At 43.2% G+C, this 23,739-nt stretch overlaps 1 protein-coding gene across 10 annotated transcripts in view; it reads left to right on the top strand.

Moving 5' to 3' along the window:
• Nucleotides 1–23,739, top strand: part of EPB41L2 (erythrocyte membrane protein band 4.1 like 2) — a 194,806-nt gene that overhangs the window by 79,923 nt on the left and 91,144 nt on the right. For all 10 annotated transcript variants that reach the window (XM_061623840.1, XM_061623837.1, XM_061623838.1 and 7 more), the window contains one exon: nucleotides 19,250–19,354. In XM_061623840.1, the coding sequence (XP_061479824.1) occupies nucleotides 19,250–19,354 (105 nt within the window). The remainder of the gene's footprint in view (nucleotides 1–19,249; nucleotides 19,355–23,739) is intronic.

The raw sequence follows: 23,739 nt of genomic DNA, 5'->3' as shown, positions 1-23,739 counted from the left end.
TCACCAGTTCCTCCTCAGCAGTGTCCACTGCTGACTTCTTGCCCTGGGGCAGAAAGTTAAAGAAGTCATCTTCTAAGTCATCTCCTTCCTGGTCTTTATCTGAAGACTGTCCTCATTAAGTACACCCATCTTTATTTCAGCTTTCAACAAGGCTTCCATTGTGTATCTAAGAAAGAGAGAGGATATGTTAACACATATATGTTAGGAAACCATCATCTGCTCTTCATTTCCTGATGCTTGTCATGTCCCCTGGTTCAGGGTCCAGCCTGAGCCTGTGGATGATGACATGGAAGGTAGGAAGGTGACCAAGTCACCACACTCATGGGGCAGCACAGCAGACCCTTAAGGATTACCTGCAGCAACCCAAGGTTGTGATGAGGAGCCCCAGGAAGAAAAGGCCCAGCCCCTGCCTACCACCTTAAGCCCTCTGATGCCTCCCTTGAGACAACATTTCCCTTGGAGTAATCCACCCAAAGGGCTTCCCTAATGTTCTTACTTGTTGGTATGGGTGGTGGCCTGACACGATTCCAGCCTATCTAGTTTGAAGCGAGGGTGTAGGCAGGCTGCCAGAAGAAGCCTCTTGTCCTCCCAGATAGCTGCAAACCGCTTTCTTAGGGCTTCACGCACACCTCTCAGCAGCTGAAAACAGTATGTGTACCTCTCAGGTTTGTTTTCCAGTCCTTCTAACTTGCGGTCCAGATTGCAGAGCGTTGGTAGCAAATACCCCATGAACATGCCGTTCTCCCGTTGCAGGATATCTAGGGACTGGGCTAGTGGCTCCATAATCTCTGTGTATTCCTGTACCACTTCAATCTCAGCAGCTGTGATCCTGGACAAGGAGCAGTGGTCCATTATGGCATGCATTTTTAGTGGCACAGTTGACAGGAGCTCATGTAGTTGCTTCAACGCATCAAAGGTGGAATTCCACCTGGTCTTATTCGGTACCTTCAGATACACACCACATTGCGCACGGATATACTCAGCAATCTGGGCTGACTGGTTCTGCTTGGACCACAACTTGCTGCACTTTCCCATCAAGGAACAAAACTTTCTTGAAAGGACCAAGAAGACTACTTTTGGAGGAGTCAGAAAGCATGGGCTGTATGTCTTGTGTTGCCACAAGGTTGAGGGTGTGGCTAGCACATCTCTGGTGTGGTGGTAAAACAAAATCCTCTCCTGAGTCTGCAGCTTCTTCCTCTTCCTCAGGTCCTGTGTCCAGGATCTCACAGATAGGCACAAACTCCACCTCAGCCTCCTCCTCCTCCTGGTTATCACCATCATCGTCACTGGTGCCTGCAGCTTCCACTGGTTCTTTGGCCATGAAAACTCTGAACGCTTTCACAAAGTTGGAGCCATTGTCTGTAGTAGTGCACATAACTTTGTTGTGGATCCTGTACTGCACATGTACATCATGCAGTGCTTTTGAAAGGACATCGTATGTATGGCGCCCCTTCAGACGCTTACAAGCCAAGGCCCCGACCTCAGGTTTCAGGGTAGTTGGGTTGATCCAGTGGGCTGTTACCCCAAAGTAACTCTTCTTGCCATTGGTCCAACAATCTGCAGTGGTTGCTATATATGCCACAGCACCCATTCGGTTTGCAAGAGTTTCTCTCATGTGGCATGCTCTCTTCTCAATTCTGTCTCTCAGAGTCTTGGCACATATGATGGTGAGATCTTTGGGGAGTCCAATGCGAACCAGATTAATGAATGATGGTTTGTCCACAGTCTGAAGTGGTAATGTGTCCTCTGCAATGAAATAAATGATTCTCCTGTCGGGATTGCTCTGGGTGACAGGCTCCCTGCCAGATCCCCACCTCTCAAGGGTTGTCTGCTGCTGCTTCAGCATTTTGGGAGGAGGGGTGTCATGCATTGGTTCAGGAAGGCCACGTCTCCTTGCCTTTATTGCTTCTTCAATTGCTCTCAGCTTCTCAGGGTGTGCCCTCTGAGGAAGAAGAACAAAGCATGAATCCAAGAAAAAATGGAAGAGGAACTTCACAATTTAAACATAAATAGACAATGGACACTCTTTGAGGACCAGCATGACAAAGGCTTACCTCAAAATGTTTCTTCACATTGGATGAGGAGGAAACAGCTGATCTCAGATTTTTGATCCTTGGAAGGCAGTAATTGCATCGTACAACAACATTTTCCCCACTCTGGCTCACAAATGTACAAGCTTTCTCAAAGCCAAACCATGGTACTTGCTGTTCTGCAGATGTGGCTGTGGGCAACTGGCACTGCTTCATGCCCTCCTCCTCCTCATGCACAGGGCCTCCTTTCTGAACCTCACTTTCTAGTTTTGCCTCCTCAGGATCAACAAGCTGTGACTCAAGTGGCCGCACTAACTGACTGCTGCTCTCAGCAGCAAAACCTGCAACAGGCGTCTCTGTAATAAACAAGAGATAATGCTCCTATATGGGTGAACTTCAGCTGTGATGTGCCCCCATCTCTTCCCCATGCTGCAAGATGCCCCAGTCAGAGTGGAAGTAAGCAGGTCGATAGCACAATTAAAAGAGATCCTATTTGCATCATTTTTGCTCACTGAATAACCCTGCCTGGGCCAGTCTAACCTAGTATCTCACAGGGTTGTTGTGAGAACAAAATGAGACTAGGGTTCAAATCCCCACATAGCCATGAAGCTCACTGGGTGACCTTGGGCCAGTCACTGCCTCTCAGTCTCATGAAAACCCTATTCATAGGGTCACCATAAGTTGGAATCAACTTGAAGGCGGTACATATATTTTTTATTTTGAATATGATGATTATGATAATAAATATGCAGCATTTCAAATTAATTCTGTATGAGAAGCATTCCATGCCAAGCTTGGAAAACCAAGGATGAGGTATAAAATGTAGACAAAAATACTTTTGACAAAATGCCGTTTATCTTTTATATCTATATCTATAATTAGCAATACAGCTGAATGATGTATGTAAAGTATTTTTTCTTTCCCTTTTCTTTTTTATTAATATTTTAGTACTACTGCTAAAGTTCTGATGAAAGAATAAAGCATTCATTAGCCAAATTCAAATGATTAGAACACATCACATAAATTCCACTGAAGCTGGAGTTTTTGCCATAGAAAATGAAAAAACATATAACCTATGATAGCCCAATAGACAATCAGAACTAATATAAAACCCTATTGCTTCTCATTTGCAAATCTTGCAAGATCTAAGGTAACTCTAGATCATGTGAGTTCAGGTGATGCATGTTATGTACATTTGTATAGATATTAGCAGAGATTGTCAACAGTCTATCTCTCTCTGGGACTGGGAATCTCTTTCTCACAGAACATGAGTTTGAGAGCTGGGGGACTGAGAGGAGGAGCTGCAAGGACCCTACTTCTCACCTCATCTCTGCCAAGAACAAAAAAGTCAGCCTTAAGCCATTTATTATACGCCTAATGATTTTTTATTTTTATTATTATTATTACTGAGACAGTTTTTGTCCCACATACAATTCAGTCTTGTGATTAAACAGGACAAAAATACAAATAAAAAGAAAGATGGAGTTCAAATAAATATACAATAAAAAGCTAGCCAGCATTTTAAAAGGCAGGAGTGCTCTGTCTGGATAAATACAGCACACAGGTATGCATGGGAACAAGGGGGAGAGTTCAAAAAGGGGGGGAAGGAAGAGAAGTAGGCTAGAGCTTGGAAAAGTTACTTTTTTGAACTACAGCTCCCATCAGCCTAATCCAGTGGCCATGTTGCCTAGGGCTGATGGGAGTTGTAGTTCAAAAAAGTAACTTTTCCAAGCTCTGATGTAGGCCGAAGTTTCAGAAGTGCCTTGTGATTGATGGAGGGGGCGGCAACGAGGCAAGGAGAGGCAGTGGGGGGGCAGAAGGGGCCACGGGGGGGTGGGGTGGGGGCAAAAATGCCACAGGGGGGCGGAAGGGGCCGTGGGGGGCGCACACACACACACACACACACACACAAATCATCGTCACTCACCTCCACAGCTCTTCGCCATTCTGCTGCTGCCTTCTTTTCCGTTGTCTTTGCCCTGGCTTTTTCCTCCAGCGTCCATTTTTTCCTCTCAGACGCTAGCAGGCCCTGCCTATTCACCTCTTCCCTCGTGCCTCCTAACACAGATCACGAGGGAAGACAGTCTGCGCAGAGGTCCAATCAGTGTGAGGCACATGTCTTGTGTTAACCAATCACAGCCAGGAGCTGACTTCCCCTTGTTCCCGCCCCCAAGTAACGTCTAACCTAACGTGGAAACGTTAAAGTTGCAGCTGAAAAGTAGGGAAATTACTAGTCGTTCCGTTACTTGCCAAATGTAATGGAATTACCCACTCGTTATTTAAAATTGTAACGAATTACAAGTAACTCGTTAAAAATAATGAGTTACTTCCAAGCTCTGTAAGGGTGTCATGAATAGCATGAATCACCCTGTGGGGATGACTAAGCATTAGGAGTACATCATCCACAAAAAGATTTATTCTGTGCTCCAAGCCTCCAGCTTGGATGCCTGCTATCTCTGGGTTACTCCAAATTGCTATAGCAAGGGTTTCAATAACAAGAGCAAATAACAATGGAGATAAGGGGCATCCTTGCTTCGTCCCTCTGCAAAGTTTTATGTGGGAAGATTCCATGCCATTTGTACAAATCACTGCTGATGCCTCTGAGTATAACTGGTTAATTAGATGGAGAAACTGATTCCCAAAATTCATTTTTTGCAATAACTTTTGAGAAACCCCCCATTCCACTCTATTGAGCGCCTTGAAGGTATCCAGCGAGACTAAGACTGCCAAGAGTTTTTTATTATTATTATTTGTATGGCATTCAAGGTTCTACAAATGGGGTCAACAATATTTTATTTGCGTATTAACCCCGTTTGGTCTGGGCTTATATAATGCCCTATAAACCTGTTAATGCATTAAATCACAGAGGATAGTATTTTGGCATCTTGGTTAATAAGTGCAATAAGGCGATAAGGGCCTACCTGCCGGGTGTCCCTATCTGGCTTCAAAAGTACCACAGTCTTTGATTTTTTTCCCATGAATCAGGGATATCACCTACAAACAGGATGGTGTTAAACAGCTCAGTGAACCATGGAGTGGGTTCAGATCGAAACGTTTTGTAAAAATCACTAGTGAACCCATCCTCCCCTGGGGACTTACCATTTTTTTAAAGTATTTATGGTCTTACTCACCTCTTCCTCCAATATTGGTTGGTTCAGATACTCCTGATGCTCAGGAGGTTTTGGCAGAAATTGATCAAGGAAAGAAGTAATGCATTGTTCTTCAAAGGAGCCAGATGAGTACAGATTTGAGGAAAAAGCCATAAATTCTTCATTTATGTGTTTGTGCTCAAAAACTACAGACCCTAGTCTGTCGTTAATGCCAGAAATTAGGTTTCTTGAGCGCCGTTTTTTAAGAGCATTAGCTAACCGTTTGGACCCCTTGTTGCCAAATTCATAATAATGCTTTTGGGTGTACGCCCTTGCCACATAGGACGTATCAGTTTCAAAGGACTGCATTTTCCTTTTCTTATTGCAGAGTGTTTGGCCAAAAATTCTGTCTCCTGTTCTCTTAAATTCTAAATCTAACACTGCTATAAAATGGAACTGACCGATTTTTGGTGTTCACACTTAAGAAAGCTAGCTTCTTTGATACAATGCCCCCTAGTGATGGCTTTCATAGAGTCCCAAATGATACACATGTCAACATCCAGATTGACATTCTAGAAATATTGAGTTAATACCTTCTTCAGTTTAATGATTGTAAGCTCTTGAGAGAGCAAATTGGAATTGAATTTCCAGGAGAATACCCCTCTGGATGGGAATAACCTGGATAGCTCCATAAAGGCTGGAGCATGATCTGACACAGATTTTACCCCTATGTCAGCTTTCAAGAATCTTCCCCCCCCACCCCAAACCTATAGAGAGAAAAAAGTTATTGAGCCTGGGATGTGTCTTAAATATGTTTAGTAGAGGGTGAAATGCTCTCCAAATGTCTATCAGATCACACTGGGTGAGTAAGGACATAAGAAACCATCTGTAGATGAGCTATGTTGACGACCACTTAGGTCCAACATGTCTTTCAGGCAACAGTTAATGTCACCTCCGATAATTATGCCTCCATGGGTGAAATCAGAAATGATGTGAAGAGTTTCTCAAAGAAATGTTAGCGTTAGGTCCAGTGTTAGGTGCGAAGAATGAACACAGTTATGTTTTTGCCATCTAGTGTGCCACTAACAATGACATAACATCCATTTAGGTCCGTGAGTGAGTCAGAAACTATTAGAGGGCATTTGTTTTGCTATGAATATCGCTGTCCCTCTGGCCTTTGATGTTCCTTTAACAAAATTTCTTCTCCTATCCAGGTTCCTTTAAGAAATTTGTCTTTTTGTTTTTTGCTTTGATGGGTCTCTTGCAAACAAATAAAATCAGGAGAGTCACACTTAAGTGCTGCCAATACCTTGGCTTCTTTTATGGCTGTGCCAAGGCCATTGACTTTTAAGTAGAGTATTCTGAGTTGATCTAGTGACTGTGTCATGGTGTTTGAGAAAGGAGTGTTGAGGTTGTGGGCAGAATGTTCCATGCTTTGTTCTGGTGTGAGATCCTAGGGAATAGTACTCTGAGTAACTGGAGTAACTTCATATAACAAGCAGAATAGTAAAGCAACAAAACAAGCTAACAAGCGATGCCACCTGCATGGTTGTGAGGTGCCATGAGGTTTTGCCAAAAAATGCCTCATACTGCTTGTGATCAGGGAGTTAGCAGGGACCATATATAGTGATAGGTCCTCTCCTGCCACAGGGGGTGGGTTTGATAATGACTGAACGGCCATTTAGAATTCTAATATATAGTCCTGTCATAAAATTGGAGATTTAAATCTGGGTAGGGCAATCTAGGGATTCTGCTCTTGTCCCGTCCACCCTGCTGTACAACAGACTCCCTGGCCGAGGTACTGGAGGTGGTCTCGGATGTGCATGTGCAGTCCCCAAACTTGTTGGTATTGGGAGACTTTAATGTACATTCGGAGGCCATCCTCACAGGGGTGCCTCGGGACTTCATGGAAACCATGGCTTCCTGGGAGCTGCACCTTATTCCAAAGGGGCCCACCCATGTAGCTGGTCATGCACTCGACCTTGTGTTTGTCTCGGGAGAGGAGGGGAGTGATCTGAAAATTGGGGGTATATCCATCACCCCCTTGTCATGGTCAGATTGCTGCTTGGTGAGAGTGGACTTCTTGGTGCCACAAACCCTCTGTGGGGGTGGAGGACCCATTAGGATGGTCCGCCCCAGACGTCTGATGGATCCAGATGGATTTCTGAATGCGCTTGGGGATTCTTTGGAGCATGCACATGGGGACTCGGTTGAGACCCTGGTGGAGGGGTGGAATGCTGCAATCACCAGGGCATTAGACCAGGTGGCTCCGAAATTCCCTCTCCCCCTGAATAGAGCTCAGACGGCACCGTGGTATACTCCACGGTTACGAACTCTGAGGCGGGAGGTGAGATGGCTAGCGCGCCGGTGGTGGAAACCTTGCTCTAACGACGATCGGATATGGGTTAGAGCGGCTGCGGCAGCCTACTATGTGGTGATGAGGGCAGCAAAAAAGGATTTTATGCTGCCTCTATTGCATCCGCAGAGTGCTGTCCCAGGAGGCTGTTCCAAGTGGTCCGGAGCCTGGTCAGTCCAGTTGCCCCGGAACCGATGGAACATGCTAAGGCCTCCTGTGATGAGTTTGCAAAGCACTTTACGGAGAAAATTGATCGTATTAAGAGTGCTATTCCATGCGCTGTGGATACAGTGAGCGAGCCAGAGGCGCTCTGGTAGTGTGGGATCGGTTCCAGCTTCTTCTGTCTGATGAAGTGGACAAGGTGCTTTCAACCTTAAAGCCAACCACTTGCTTACTCAACCCTTGCCCGTCGTGGCTCATTATGAGCTGCAAGAACAGACTGGGCGAGGGGATCAAGATGGTGGTAAATACGTCTCTGGAAGAGGGAGTAATACCATCAGCGCTCAAGGAGGCAGTAATAAAACCAATTCTAAAGAAGCCCTCCTTGGATCCCCAAAATCTGAACAACTTTCGCCCAGTCTCAAATCTGCCATTCCTGGGCAAGGCGGTTGAGCGGGTGGTGGCGAAGCAGTTGCAAGTGCATTTGGAGGAAGCGGATTATCTGGATCCATTTCAATCAGGCTTCAGGCCTGGAGATGGGACTGAAACGGCCTTGGTCGCTTTGGTGGATGATATGAGGAGGGCGTTGGATAGGAGCGAATGCACCTTCCTTGTCCTCCTAGATCTCTAAGCGGCTTTTGATACTGTGGCCATGGTATCCTTCAGGACCGCCTGAAGAGTTAAGGCATAGGGGGCACTGTATTGCAGTGGTTCCGTTCCTTCCTCTCTGGTAGGTACCAGAGAGTGGCATTGGGGGATGAGGTTTTGGATCCTTGGCCTCTCACTTGTGGGGTGCCACAGGGCTCCATCCTCTCCCTAATGCTGTTCAACATCTATATAAAGCCACTGGGGGCTACCATCAGAAGATTTGGGCTGCAGTGTCACCAGTATGCGGATGACACGCAGCTCTATCATTCAAATCTTCACCGAGGTTGGCTGTATAAACCCTATCCAAGTGCCTGGAGTCGGTGAGTGGCTGGATGGGAAGGAATAAGCTGAAGCTGAACCCTGACAAAACTGAGGTACTGTTTGTGGGAGACAAGGGAAGGTTGGGGGATCTTGACCTGGTGCTCAATGAGGTACAATTGCCCCTGAAAGACCAGGTCCACGGGCTGGGGGTCATTCTTGACTACCAGCTCTCCATGGAGGCTCAGGTCTTGGCTGTGAGCCGGGCAGCGCTATATCAACTCCATCTGATACGGAGGCTGCACCCCTACCTTCCCAACCATCCGCTCCCATCTGTGGTACATACCCTGGTCTCCTCTCGCCTAGACTACTGTAATGTGCTCTATGTGGGATTACCCTTGAAAGTGGTCCGGAAGCTGCAACTGGTACCTAATGCAGCGGCTCACCTGATTAAAGATTACCGGTTGTTTTCTGGGCACAGTTCAAGGTGCTGGTTCTTGTTGGAATGTATGAGGTTCAACTCCAACTTGGTGGGTTGAGGCTGCATGGGGTTAAAAAGGGTAGCTAGGGAGGAGACCTCCTTGTTGCCAGGCTATACCTGTCCTTTGGTCCTGGACGTCTCCCCCTCCTGCTAGACTGATATGCAAAGGATGTTGATCCCAGTTCCTTCCTGCCTTCCCAGCTCCTTCTTCTCTCTCAAGAGGGGAGCAGACATCTTTCCTTTGTCTCTCCCTCTCAACCAGCATGAGAGCTGCACTGGGACCAGTGCAGACTGCTCCAACATAGCTAGTTAGCTAGATATAGGACTCTTTCCTATCAAGCATGTACTTCCAGAATAAAGTAGTTGTTTCTTATTTTACAGCTTAAAGTCTCTGTCTGACTAATTTGCAGGGAAGGTAGAATCTTAGCAAAGATTCAAACACACACACGTAAGCGCGCTCAATACTCTCCATTCCGCTATGTTACTCAATAGAATTTCTGACAGGTTAGGGGCCCAGCCATGCAAATGGAGATTTGAGCAATTAAAGGAGCTATTGTGTTTGAATCAAGGAAGCTATTAGAGATCTTCAGAGGTTTTTTTTGTCAGTGAAGAATTGAGGCTTTTACTTAGAATGGCTACCGTGACGGAGCGGCTAGGTCTCCACAGACTGGAACCCGGAGGATGGAAGCTGTGGGAATTTCGCATGCAAAAATACCTGAAGCAACAGAAGCTGTTAGAAGTTATTGCGGGATCGGAACCAAGAGAGGATGCTTCTCGGGAGGAACAAAGAGGTTAGAAAGAGAAAGACGAAACGGTACAAGACCTGATCACTAAATGCATAAGTGACTCTCAAATTCCCCTGATTATGACTTGTAAAAGTGCCAGACAGATGTGGGCTACGCTTGAATCCCATCATAAACCGAAAAGCGGAGGGCATTTAGTTGTAACGCTACATAGCCTTATTAATTTACAAATGAGGGACGATACTTTTGAGGAACATCTTACAAAATTCATGGTGCTAGTCCAAGGGATAGAGGAAGCAGGCACAGTTTTCGAAGGACCAGTTCAAATAGCTTTATTTCTGGACTCTCTTCCAAAATATATGGAGATTTTCGTACTTAAAATGCAACAACAAAACAAAACTCTGAACGAGATTATTTCTGAAATTAGAGTGCAGTTCTTTCAGAAGAACAAAGGAAAAACTGACGCAAGAGAAGACGGGGTCTCCTCTTTCTTAAGTAAACAAACTGGTCAAGCTTCTTGCGGACAGCCAGTCAAATGCAGATTTCAGGAACAAAGGGAATCCAAAGGTGTGAAAGCCAAGCGTTGCTATCTATGCAATTCAGAAAAACACCTTAAAGACCAATGTGACCAGAAAGGGAAGCCTGAAAGAAATAAAGAATTTAAAGGGACAGAAAAGAAAAGTGCAAAGGGCTTTCAAGTAACTCATGTTGAAAAATGTTATGACAATAAATTCTATATTGATTCAGGAGCAAGTGCTCATTTAATAAATGAAAAAGCTTTGTTTGAAGATTTAACCCCATATGAAGGCACAGTTAAATTGGCTGACTCGAGAGTCCTGCCCATAAAGGTGTGGGGAGATGTTAAGTTGTTTTGCCAGACTCCAAGCGGCACTGAGGAAATTTATCTCAGGAATGTGCTCTGGACCCCAGGAATCTCGAACAACTTGATATCAGTCAGTGAAGCTACAAACAATGGGTGCTCCGTGTTATTTGAACAAGATTCTTGCATAATTCCTAGAGATGGTGAAATTTTATGCACAGCTACCAAGAGAAAAGGAATGTATGAAGTTGATCAACAAAGTCCACAAGCTAATGTTGTGAAAGAATGCTGTAACAAGTCATGTTTACATTTATGGGATAGAGATTAGGGCATAAAGACATTGCAAAGATTAATACCCGTCAAAAGAATAATTTAGTAAGAGGCATGCAAATTGAACCCTGCCAAGAAAAGGGGAAATGTACTTGCTGTGTTAAAGCTAAAGGGACGAGACCAAGTTTTCCTGAACAGAGTGAAAGGAAGACCAAGCGCCCCCTAGAGTTGATTCACAGCGACATTTGTGAAATGCCAATTCATTCACATGGTGGAAATCGATATATTTTGAGTTTTATTGACGACTTTTCAAGATTCACTGTAATATATATATTGAAGGAGAAGGGGCAAATGCTTCAGAAAGTCAAAGAATATGTGGCAATGGTGACCACTAAATTTCAGAGAAAACCACAAATTCTACTTTCTGATAATGGGGGAGAGTACATGTCACATGCTACCCAGCAGTTTCTGCTTGAAATTAGGATTGAGCATCAAGCCACTGTACCCCACAACCCAGAACAGAACGGAGTCTCTGAGAGAAAATTCAGAACCCTAATTGAGATGGTGATGCCAATCTCCCGCAGAAGCATTGGGGAGAGGCAGTGTATACTGCCACCTATCTACAAAATCGTTTTCCAACAAAGGTGAATGGCAACAAGACTCCATTCGAATTATGGTATGGGCGCATACCCAGTTTGGCTCATATAAAGGTGTTTGGATCAAAAGTGTATGGTCACATTCCACACCAGAAGAGAACCAAGTTGGACAACACTACAAAGGAAGGAATCTTTCTTGGATATTCTTCAAACAAAAGGGATACAGAATCCTAAATCCCAAAACAAAGGATTGAAATCCAAAGAGCTGTCTACTTTGATGAAGGTCAAGGTGCGTTTCAACCAGAAGGGGCACCATTCCAAGACCACAACAGTGAAGAAGATGAAGTAGAAATACCATACAGTACTACAGATTACAGCAACATGCCAGTACTGGAGGACAGTGAGGAAACAGAGCAAGAAGGGGAACCTGCACAGCCAGAAGGGGCAGCAGAGAGTCCTGCACCAAGGCGCTCTAACCGCACCAACAGAAGTGTACCTCCACTGAGACTGTCCTACCTTGCAACAGCTGATGAACTTCCAGAGCCAGAGACCTGGAAAGATATCGAAGCCTTCCCCAAAGCTGAAGCTGAGAGGTAGAGGCAGGCAGCCAAGGAAGAGCTGGAAACTCTACACAAGGTTTTGGCACCGAAACAGCCTTGGTCGCCCTGTATGATGACCTTTGTCGGGAGCGAGACAGGGGGAGTGTGACTCTGTTGATTCTCCTTGATCTCTTAGCGGCGTTTGATACCATCGACCATGGTATCCTTCTGGGGAGGCTCGCGGAGTTGGGAGTTGGGGGCACTGCTTGGCAGTGGCTCTGCTCCTACTTAGCGGATCGTCGCTAGAAGGTAGTGCTTGGGGAACATTGCTCGACACCCTGGACTCTCCATTGTGGAGTCCCTCAGGGTTCGGTTTTGTCCCCCATGCTTTTTAACATCTATATGAAGCCTCTGGGTGAGGTAAGGAGTTTTGGAGTCCGTTGCCATCAATATGCTGATGACACGCAGCTCTATTTCTCCTTTTCATCTTCTTCAGGTGAGTCTGTTGATGTGCTGAACCGTTGCCTGACCGCGATAATGGACTGGATGAGAGCTAATAAACTGAGACTCAATCCAGACAAGACCGAGACACTGTTGATGAACGCCTACCCCGCTCAGATGGTGGATGTTCATCCTGTTCTGGATGGGGTTACACTCCCCCTGAAAGAACAGGTTCGTAGTCTGGGGGTTCTTTTTGACCCTTCCTTGTCTCTCGAGGCTCAAGTGGCCTCGGTGGCACGGAATGCGTTTTACCATCTCCCTTTGGTAGCCCAACTACGCCCCTATCTGGATGGTGACGACCTCGCCTCAGTTGTCCATGCTCTGGTAACTTCAAGATTGGATTACTGTAATGCGCTCTACGTAGGGCTGCCCTTGAAAACAGTCCGGAAGCTTCAGCTAGTGCAGAACGCGGCAGCTAGACTATTGACGAGGACCAGTCGGTCTTCGCACATAACTCCTGTTCTGGCTCGTCTACACTGGCTACCTATCTGTTTCCGGACCAGATTCAAGGTGCTGGTTTTGACCTATAAAGCCTTACACGGCGCGGGTCCGCAATACCTTGTGGAACGCCTCTCTCGCTATGAACCTACCCGCTCACTTCGTTCTGCATCTAAGGCCCTTCTCCGGGTACCAACCCATCATGAAGCCCGGAGGGTGGTTACTAGATCTAGGGCCTTTTCTGTGGTGGCCCCTGAGCTGTGGAATAGCCTCCCTGAAGAGGTACGCCTGGCACCTACATTACTATCTTTTCGGCGCCAGGTAAAGACCTTTTTATGCTCCCAGGCATTTTAACTATTTTAATTCTATAATTTTCAATCTTTTTAATGTATTTTGTCTTTAGTTTAGTGATGTTTTGTTTTCCTATTTGTGTCTAGTATATGTTTTTGTGATTTTATCATTATGATGTACTGTATTTTACACTTGTTGTTCACCGCCCTGAGAGCTATTTGCTATGGGCGGTATATAAATTGAACGAAATAAATAAATAAATAAATAAAACTTGGACACTTACCAAGCTTCCTCAAGGAAGGAAAGCTGTAGGTTGCAAGTGGGTATTTAAGAAGAAGCCAAATGCTGAAGGGAACATTGAGGGATACAAGGCAAGACTAGTGGCCAAAGAATACTCTCAAAAGTATGGACAAGACTACTATGAAACCTTTGCTCCTGTAGTCAAACATACAACAATCAGAACTCTACTAAGTGTTGCTGCTAACAAGAAAATGCAGGTGGAACACATGGATATAAAAACAGCGTTCTTGTATTGGGGAGATAGAAGAGGAAATCTACATGCAACAACCACCAGGCTTTGAAATACCAGGAAAGGAAACCCTAGTATGCAAACTGCAAAAGAGCATCTATGGACTGAAACAAGCTGCAAGAGCATGGAATGACAAACTGAACCAAATGCTCTTGCAACAAGGCTATAAAAGGGGCGAAGCAGACCAATGCCTATATAGCAGATTCAAGAACAACTAATGGACTTATATTTTGATTTATGTAGATGATTTACTATTGGCTTATGAGAATCCACAAGACAAGCAAGAGTTAGTAAATAATCTAAGCAAGGAAGTTGAAGTGATATGTCTAGGCGACATCACATACTACCTTGGAATACAAATTGAAAGAGAGGACGATGGATCCTTTCTTCTAAAGCAAAAGCAAAAGATTCAAGACCTACTTGAGAGTCTAGGACTGAAGGATGCACATCCAGCACCTACACCAATGGAAGTCCCAACTCATAAAGAGGCCCGGAGATCAACAACTAGATCTAGGGCCTTCTCGGTGGTGGCCCCCGAACTATGGAATGCCCTCCCAGACGAGATACGCCTGGCGCCTTCTTTGTTATCTTTTCGGCGCCAGGTAAAAACCTACCTTTTCGCCCAGGCTTTTTAAACATTTTAAATTTAATTTTAAACCTAATATGGATTTTAATTTATAAACTCAATGGCAATTCTATTTCGGATTTTTATCATGTTTAATGTTTTTATAATTGTATTATATTTTTCACACTTGCTCATATTTTAATTGTGATTTTATTTGTTGTACACCGCCCTGAGAGCTTTCTGCTATAGGGCGGTCTAGAAATGTAATTAAATAAATAAATAAATAAAAAATAAATAAAATAAAGTAGGATACTTGAAACCAGACCAGAGCAATCAACCCTGGGAAGACAACGAAAGGTACAGACAAGCTATAGGGAAACTCCTATACATCAGCACAATAACCAGACCAGATGTGGCGATAGCAGTGGGATACCTTTGCAGGAAAACCAGCTTGTCAAACAAGAAAGACCGGGAAGCAGTCAAGAGAGTGGCAAGATATCTGAAAGGCACTGCAAACTTAAAACTAAAGCTATCAGCTACTCGAGATCCTAAGCTTCTAGGATATGCTGATGCTGTCTGGGCTGGAGACACCAAAGATCGTAAGTCAACCAATGGAAACTTGTTCTACTATGGGCAGTCACTTATCTGTTGGACAAGTCGAAAGCAAGAGACTGTAGCACACTCATCTACTGAGGCTGAGTACGTATCAGCTGATGAGGCATGCAAAGAAATGTTGTGGCTATGCAAACGTCTAGGAAACTCAAGGATAGACAGGGCAGCTACATCTTCATTAATTACTTGGGGACACTAGCAGGATTGGGATTAATTATAATAAATCAGAACCAGTGTTTTGGAATATTAGCCCTAATGATGTATGCTTTGCAAGAAGGCTTACTGGCATTAAGATTTGTCCAAAGAGTTTGTGCTATTTAGTGGTGCAGGTCCTGCAAAATTTGAGTAGGCTATTTCAGTATAATCACCCCTCAGTAATTAAAGCTATAGCTTTGAGAATACATTCATGGAAGGCTCTTAACTTGTCTCTATTAAGTAGTTTGGCTACCCTAAAGATGGTGTGCCTTCCAAAGCTTTTATTTTTATTTCAAGGCCTTCCTATTTTAGTTCCAGGGAAATGCATTCAGGCCCGGTAAATGTTATTTAATAAATACGTTTTATTTATTTATTTATTATTTAATTTGTATCCCGCCCCTCCTCCCAGCAGGAGCCCAGGGCAGCAAACAGAGCGCCAAAAACACTTTAAAACATCATAAACACAGATCTTAAAATACATTAAAACAAAACAGCGTTAAAAACATTTTAAAAAGAAACAACTTTTAAAAAGGGTTAAAAACATTATTAAAAAACATATTAAGCAATTCTAATACAGACGCAGACTGGGATAGGTCTCAACCTAAAAAGCTTGTTGAAAGAGGAAAGCCATCTAACCTTTATATTAAATCTTATTTGGGCAGCTAAGGCTTCCCTAGGTTGCAACTGTACTTTGATGCTTTCCGAATTTGTCTACTTTTGCCAATGATGATAAACAATGTGGGTAAGGTGTGGGTTGTTAAAGAAAATATGGAGAATTCTTTCCTTCCATTGATGGCACTCCCATTATTAAGATCTAAGAGACCACAACAATTGCCTATCCTTTCACTAGCTGCACATTTGCAGTTTGGTACAGATGGTCAAATAAGTGATCCATCAGCACTTCTTCCATAGGCTTACTACCTCCCAGGACAGAGATGGGTTATACTCTGTCTTGGGAGATTAGAGGCTGGTTAGGATGTGAGAATATTTTTTCAAGGATGCCTATGTCAGAAAACAAACTTGCTATGAGGCTTCAAGGAGCAGGGCTGGATTGGCTTAGAATTAGACAAATATCCTTATTTCTCAAAGTGCAAATGATTACAGCCCAAGGATGAGGGAGGGGATTAGTCTCTTTTATTATATTAATTATTGTTTCTTTTGATGGTTTAAAGGTGGTGTGGGAGGAGGACCTGTGGGAGTAATTTGAACCTGCACTATGAGTCAAGGTATGGTCAATCAGGCCCTTCTCAGTATCTGCTTATATAATGGAGAATTCTTTAAGAGTAATCCATGGGTGGTTCTATGACCAAGGCACATTTACCACATATAACAGGCTCAGGGTCACTGCATTGTTGGCCTGGATGCCCGGATAAAGGAACTTACAGGCATATGTTTTGGGGAATGTGGGTGGGTCTCTGTATTTTGGGACAAAGCGATAGAGGAAATTAGCTCTATTATTGGTACGAGACCCAAAATTATGTTTACTATCTATGTTTTGTGATGAAAATGCTGATATTTTATTCAAACCTTTAGTTATTTTTTCCTGGTAGTAGCCTGGTTAACAATAGCTCAGGGATGGAAGGATGTTTCAGATTTCACAGTGGATGTGTGGTATACAAAGGCTCTGCATATACTTGGAATGGAAAAGTTAATGGAACCTTCCCATGGAATTGTTTTTTGTGTATTATGTTTATCAGACTTAAGTGTTTCTATCTCATTGTAGTTTGTTTTTGTTGTAATTACTTTAAAAACTTAATGAAGTTTTAAAAACTAAATATGTTTAACATCTGGAAAAGGAGGAAGAGGGCAATAGCTCCATCTATAACCCTTAATACATCTCTTACTACGTCCAGCGTTTATAAATGAAGTTAGGACTTATGATTAGAGAGGATGTACAAGCAAAAACCTGAAATTATCTCACATTACTAAAACACAGTCTAGTTTATGCTGATGGGATGTGGAGAAACAGGTTTCCATTTGCATATGCGGTGGTCCTGTCCATAGGTACAAGACCCTGGGGGCAAAGTTTTTGGGAAAATGAAAGTAATCATAAATCAGGTAATAGACGTGACACCACAACTTGCCCTTCTTCATATATTTTATCTACACAGCAAATCTTTAAAAAATAAGCATCTTATTTGTCATCTTTTAAAGGCAGCAAAGACACTCATTGCAAGAGCTTGGAAAGATCTAGATCTGGACAGGTAGTATGCTCAAGTGTGGCAAGTAGCCCTATTAGAAAAGTAAACTGACAAAAAAAAGATTAGTCGCCAAAAGAAAACAGATACATTAATTTTGTGTGCTACAATGTCATCGTATTTACAAATCAACAACAAGCAATTACACATCCACCCCCACCATTTGTACAGTTATGGTTGTCGTAGAAGTATAAGTGATATTGAGTCAGCAGCTTTGTTCTCAGGAAAACCAGAGACCTAGGGAGACAAAAGAAACATATATCAGTAATTATTAAATATAAATTGCAATAGTCTAATCAGAACCACATAGCAAGGGTCTCAGGAATAAACCATTATAAGGTGCCCAGGATATTAGATGCAACTTGCTATTTCTTTTTTCGGACAGTAGTATAACTTTAGGAGTACAAGAGGGATGAATTTTTTTTAAAAAAATCCCTTTTGCCTTTTTTAAGGGAGGAAAGGGTGATGAGAGTTATTGTTACTCTTTTCTATGTCAATTTGTATTATAGGGAACTGATATGTAACTCAGACACAGATTTCCTTTTGGAACGATATTGTTTATGCAACAATTTTTTGCGATTTTTAAAATAGCGTTCAATAAAAAGTTAAACTAAAATTAAAAACTATTGCTAATATGACAAACAATGATAAAATTTATGCTAAAGACCAAGCACGTTTTGTCTCCCAAGGGGTCTTCTTCAGTAGTCATTCCATGTGTAAAATTATTTTTATATGCATATTAGTCGCAATTCATAATCATTTTTGCCCTTGCCTATTTCTGTGCCAGTCTACCTTCTGGGGCTGAGTTTTGCATTTCCCGTTGTTTTTCCTTTAAGTGTTTTGTGTTTCCTAACCCAAGTAGCAAGTAGAAAACTTCCTAGAAGTTAATCATGTACATCACAGGACTGCACAGCTGCTTTTCCTTCCAGGCTTTAAAGCATCACAAGGTTTGCCCACCAGTCCCTAGAACGTAGAAATCTCCTTTGGGGGGAGTGTCAGCACTAACTGTTCTCTAAGACTAGGACTAAAATAAATAAATAAATAAATGCAAGTTCTGTGTCAAAAAATATTTTGGGGTTGTAATATCCACTGTATATTTGAGTTGCTATAATTTAATTTTTTGAGCAAAAATAATCTAACTGGTAGGGACATTTCATGAGTATCTCATATAATCTTATTTTGTATGGCCCTGCTTAATTAGTTTCGTAGAACTGTTCTCTGATGCATTTCATGACAAATGTTTGCTGTTTTGAACTGCTGTAATTATTGTCAGGCATAATTATGCTTGATTACTTGTCAAGGTGAACAAACAGTTTTTATGGCACGGAATATTGCTCACAAAACACCACTCTCTTTAAATGCAGCTAATTGTCAAATACAAAGCATATTGTGTTGTGATAATCATCAAATAGCCCTGGTTTTGTTTTCATTCTTATTTTAAAAATAACCTACTGGTGCTCCAGCAAGAATGCAGTGGATATTGTATTAAATCACAGTATTGCTTACTAAAATTCTAAATAGTCACAGATTTTTATTTTTCACCCATTTAAAATCTGTCTATTCTAGAAATAAAAAATGTAAATATACATTATTTTGCTGACACTTGAATATCCTTGTGTGGCACAACAGTATTACTGAAACACTTCAAGGTTACTTTTAGAAATTTTCTGTAGCTATTTGTCCCGTTTAAGAGCATATTTCAATTACTTGAATACATAAAAAAGGACAATTATGTGCCAGTTGCAGATTTTGAGCCATTCAGATGGGCAGCTTTTTTTTCTAACGGAAAATAAGGAGTAACAACACTGAACAATTTTCTTTGTTAGTTTGTTTAATTGAGACACTTTAAGAAATTTCTCCATTTTTGTATTGTGAAATAAACATCTTAGTATTCTGTACTTTTATGACAGCAGTGTTTTTTCCCCCTCTAGAAAAAAGCAAAAGCCCAGGTGCTGTTTGATAAGGTGTGTGAACATCTTAACTTACTGGAAAAGGACTACTTTGGTTTATTGTTTCAAGACCATTCAGATCAGAAGGCAAGTACTAAATTTTGCTTTAATCACATTTGTTTCATGTTTTCAATCTTTTATATTAATCTTCCATCCTAGTTCAGAGCCTTAAACCCCAGGGAGGTCTTATGACTACAGTGTTTGGCCCTGGTCGATGATAAACGTTTAACAGGTGGCATATTTCACATTGAGCAAGAATGTCAGTGACATTGGCTCTACGCCCAAGCTGCATCCAGACAATCCTTCTGGGGGATTGAACATGAGCAGCGGGGAGCCTCAGACTCATGTGCTTCTTCCTTTCCCTTTCCATTGTCTTCACATGTGAGAGGAGATGATTAGAAGATTCTGCTTCTAGTTAGCAGCAAACCATAATCTCCTCCCCTTGCATGTGAAGGAAGTGAGAAGAGGATGAGGAAGGACTCATACCTGAGACTTGCTGTCATGGTTTGGATTATTCTCTTTGGCCAGTCTCACTCTTATGAGATCCCAAAAGCAGGAAATGTGTGCTCGTGTCCTGTCTTCCCTAATATTATTATTGTTATTGTTATTTTATACCACTTTTTGGCCAAATGAAATGAGCAGAGTTGGATGGGATCAGTCCTACTTTCCTCACCCACATAGGTCTTGATGATACATGACAGGTTGGCAGGGCTGCCGAGAGCTGGTTCGAGCTGCTGAAAAAAATATTTTTGGGCCCCCCAGCAAGGGCGGACCGGCTAAAAATCTTTATATGTATTGATGTGCAAAAAAACCCCAAATATGATATTACAGAGAAAGACAAAAACATATATTTTGCTGCCACTATGAAATCATCAATTTGCCGCCCAGCGGAGCTCTTCAGAATTGTCCGGGGGCTATTACATGCTGACCCCAAGGACATGGTAGAACCATCTGAGGCCCGCTGTAATGAATTTGCTAGCCACCTCCAGGATAAAATCTTTAGCATCCGCCAGGATTTAGATTCCAGTTTTTATAGCAGATGAATCAAGCGAGGTATCCAGAGCACAGCCTTGTCCTGATTTCTTGGATGAGTTTCAGTTGGTACAGCTTGAGGATGTTGACAAGGTGTTTGGACAGGTTCGTACAACCACTTCTGTGCTGGATCCTTGCCCTTGTCTAATAAAATCTAGCAGGGATGGAACAGCCGGCTGGGCCAGGGAAGTGATTAATGCCTCTCTGTGAGAGGGGGTGGTCCCTGGCTGCCTGAAAGAGGCGGTAGTGAGACCACTCTTGAAGAGACCCTCCCTGGACCCAGAAAATCTTAATAAACTATAGGCCGGTAGCAAATGTTCCATTCCTGGGCAAGGTCTTTGAACGAGTGGTGGCAGGCCAGCTCCAGACACTCTTGGATGAGACCGATTATCTGGATCCATTTCAGTCGGGTTTCAGGTCTGGTTTTGGCACGGAAACAGCCTTGGTCGCCCTGTATGATGATCTTTGTCGGGAGAGAGACAGGGAGAGTGTGACTCTGTTGATTCTCCTTGATCTCTCAGCGGCTTTTGATACCATCAACCATGGTATCCTTCTGGGAAGACTGGCTGAGTTGGGAGTGGGAGGGACTGCATTGCGGTGGTTCCACTCCTACTTGGCGGGTTGGCTCCAGAAGGTGGTGCTTGGGAAATATTGCTCGGCACCCACATGGCCTGATTCATTTTTTCCTGCTGTAGCCATTGTCACCTCAGATTAAAATGCCACAGAGCTCTGACCTGCAGTCTAGTAAGTGCTAAAAACTGAATGATGTGTATTTTCTCATTCTTGTGCACTCATCACAACCTCCCATTTATGAACCAGTTGTGCTAGACTGCAGCTGCAGTATGTAGAAACTGAATGCCAGGCTCCTTCTCAGCAAAGAATTAGAATTGCTCCCTAAGGAAACATGAGTACACTGTGAGAAAGAGAGCTGGGTGGTAAACTGTAGCATAAACACACATGATTTCTGACAAGTTGAGTAAAAGTAACATATATTTGAATTTGTGATATTTATAGACAGTGCAAAGATATGGTATTGAAAAGTTTGTATGTTGTCATGAACACTCAAATGATGTGTCTACATCATTCTACTCTGATTTCATTCTGAATTGTGGCAAGTAATGCTTCTCTGGATCCCACCTTAAAACATCTACGTCTTGTTGTTGTTATGTGCCTTCAAGTCAATTATGACTTATGGCGACCCTATGAATCAGTGACCTCCAAGAGCATCTGTCATGAACCACCCTGTTCAGATCTTGTAAGTTCAGGTCTGTGGCTTCCTTTATGGAATCAATCCATCTCTTCCTTGGCCTTCCTCTTTTTCTACTCCCTTCTGTTTTTCCCAGCATTATTGTCTTTTCTAGTGAATCATGTCTTCTCATGATGTGTCCAAAGTATGATAACCTCAGTTTCATCATTTTAGCTTCTAGTGCTAGTTCCGGTTTAATTTGTTCTAACACCCAATTATTTGTCTTTTTCGGAGTCTACATTAGTGATTCTCAAACTCTCTTTCTCCTAGACCGATTGAAAATTACTGAGTGTCTTAGTAGACCACTTAATGATTTTTCTGCCTGTTGTAGCAATTGTAATGCACTATGCTAGATGATGTAAGATTTTCATTGTGTTTTTATTGCTTCTTTTTTCTTATATATTGTATTTTATTGTATTACAATATAATTGTATTAAAATTACAGTGCCGGAAGTCTCTCACCACTTGGATATTGGGATGCACACAATATTGATTTTGAATTGTATTTTCGTTTATTTTATTTCTTATATATTATATATTCTATGGAATTAAAAAATCAATATTGTTGTGCACATCCCAGTCTCCAAGTGCCGAGAGGCTTCCAGGTGTTCCAGCACTTACCTGGGGTTTGGTTTCCTTGACTGGAAACTGTGATGTCTTTAGGAAATGGGGAGGGGGGTTACACATATGCACAACCTGAGCTTAGGATGGAAGGAGTTCACAGCATTAACAGTCCAACAGATCTTGCTTCCCCATTAGTCTTCCCGGGAGGCGCCCCAAAGCCATGACTTGGATTCCTCATAGAGAGGGAAGCAGGCCTTTGTGTCTTTGAAGCTCCAAGTTTCACATCAGACTACACTAAATGCACACAAACTACCTCTGGGGGGGGGCTGTTCTTGGAACAGCATCACCAGCCAGTTTCTATGGCAACACATGTCCTCTTGACCAAGTCTTTATAAACATTAAATCAGGTACTTAACAGGTTTCTTTACCACAAACTCAGTCTCTACACACATAGAATTACAGGCTTGGAGGGTGCCCACAGACATAATCCAAACCAACCCCCCCAATCCTGTAACACTATGAATATTTTCCATAGGAGATGGGCCATCACCGTGGGAATAGTTCCACCTATCGTGCGAAGGCAAGAATGTTTTTGAAGTCAAGACTAGGGACCTCATGCCCCTCCCACTCTCCAGTTCATTCTTGCCTTCGTACGAACAAGATTGGAATTTCACGTAGCATTTAGCTAAGTCTCGTATTTGTTTGTCTATTTCTCTTTAAAGCCTTTTTTTCCGTTTTTTGTGTCTAGCCTACTGAGGATCCGAAGGGGAATCCTCTTCCCCCTTTCCTCAGAGCTATTTAATTTCTTTTATTTCCTTGACTGGGGGCTCCCTCTGAGACCGCGGCTGCGGCTCTCTTTGTTTTGGCAGTTTCAAGCCCCCTCCCCCCCCTGGCTCTGTCGTATCCGTAGCCAGGGGGCTCCCTCAGTGACCGCGGCTGCGGTCTCTTTTTGATCGCTTTTGATCGCTTGTGAGGGAAGGGGAATCCCCCTCCCTCCCCCCCCTGATCGTTGCCGCGGCTGCGGCTGATCCGATCTCAGCGGGAGCTTGCAGCTGCGGCTCCCGCCGTTACTCCTTTACCTCAGATCGCCCTCGCTACGTGGCTTAAATCCCACTGCGAAGGGCTTTACAGACCGCGACGGCGGCTCTCTCTGCGGCGGCTGCCGTTTTTTCCTCTACCTGCTTCTTCCAGAGTTTTTCCAGAGCCGCTACTGCGGCTTTCGGCGAGTCCGTGCTGGGCAGCCCTTCCCCCAGTTCGCTTCCGACGGCCGCCATTGCTCCTTCTCCCTCAGCCCCCTTTTTGATCGTTTTTTCCCGCCCGTTTTTCCGGGCGCCATTTTTTGAAATTCAAAATTCCCGCCTTTTTTGTTACCATTTATTAAGCATCGGATACCTCCCCTGCAGGCTATCTATCTGTATGTTTGTGTATATGTGCTGCTGACAAACTTACACAAGGCTGATTTACACACATTTTTACTGTGGCTGTAATCCTTGTGGCTGAATTATATTATCAAGGCTGGAGCTCCAATCCTAGTGGGCTGGATTGTATTATCAAGGCTGGAGCTTTAATCCTAGTGGCTGGATTACATTATCAAGGCTGGAGCTTTAATCCTAGTGGCTGGATTACATTA

This window comes from Rhineura floridana, chromosome 4 (assembly GCF_030035675.1).
Source record: "Rhineura floridana isolate rRhiFlo1 chromosome 4, rRhiFlo1.hap2, whole genome shotgun sequence".
NCBI lineage: Eukaryota > Metazoa > Chordata > Lepidosauria > Squamata > Rhineuridae > Rhineura > Rhineura floridana.
This window is presented reverse-complemented; position numbering and strand designations above follow the sequence as displayed.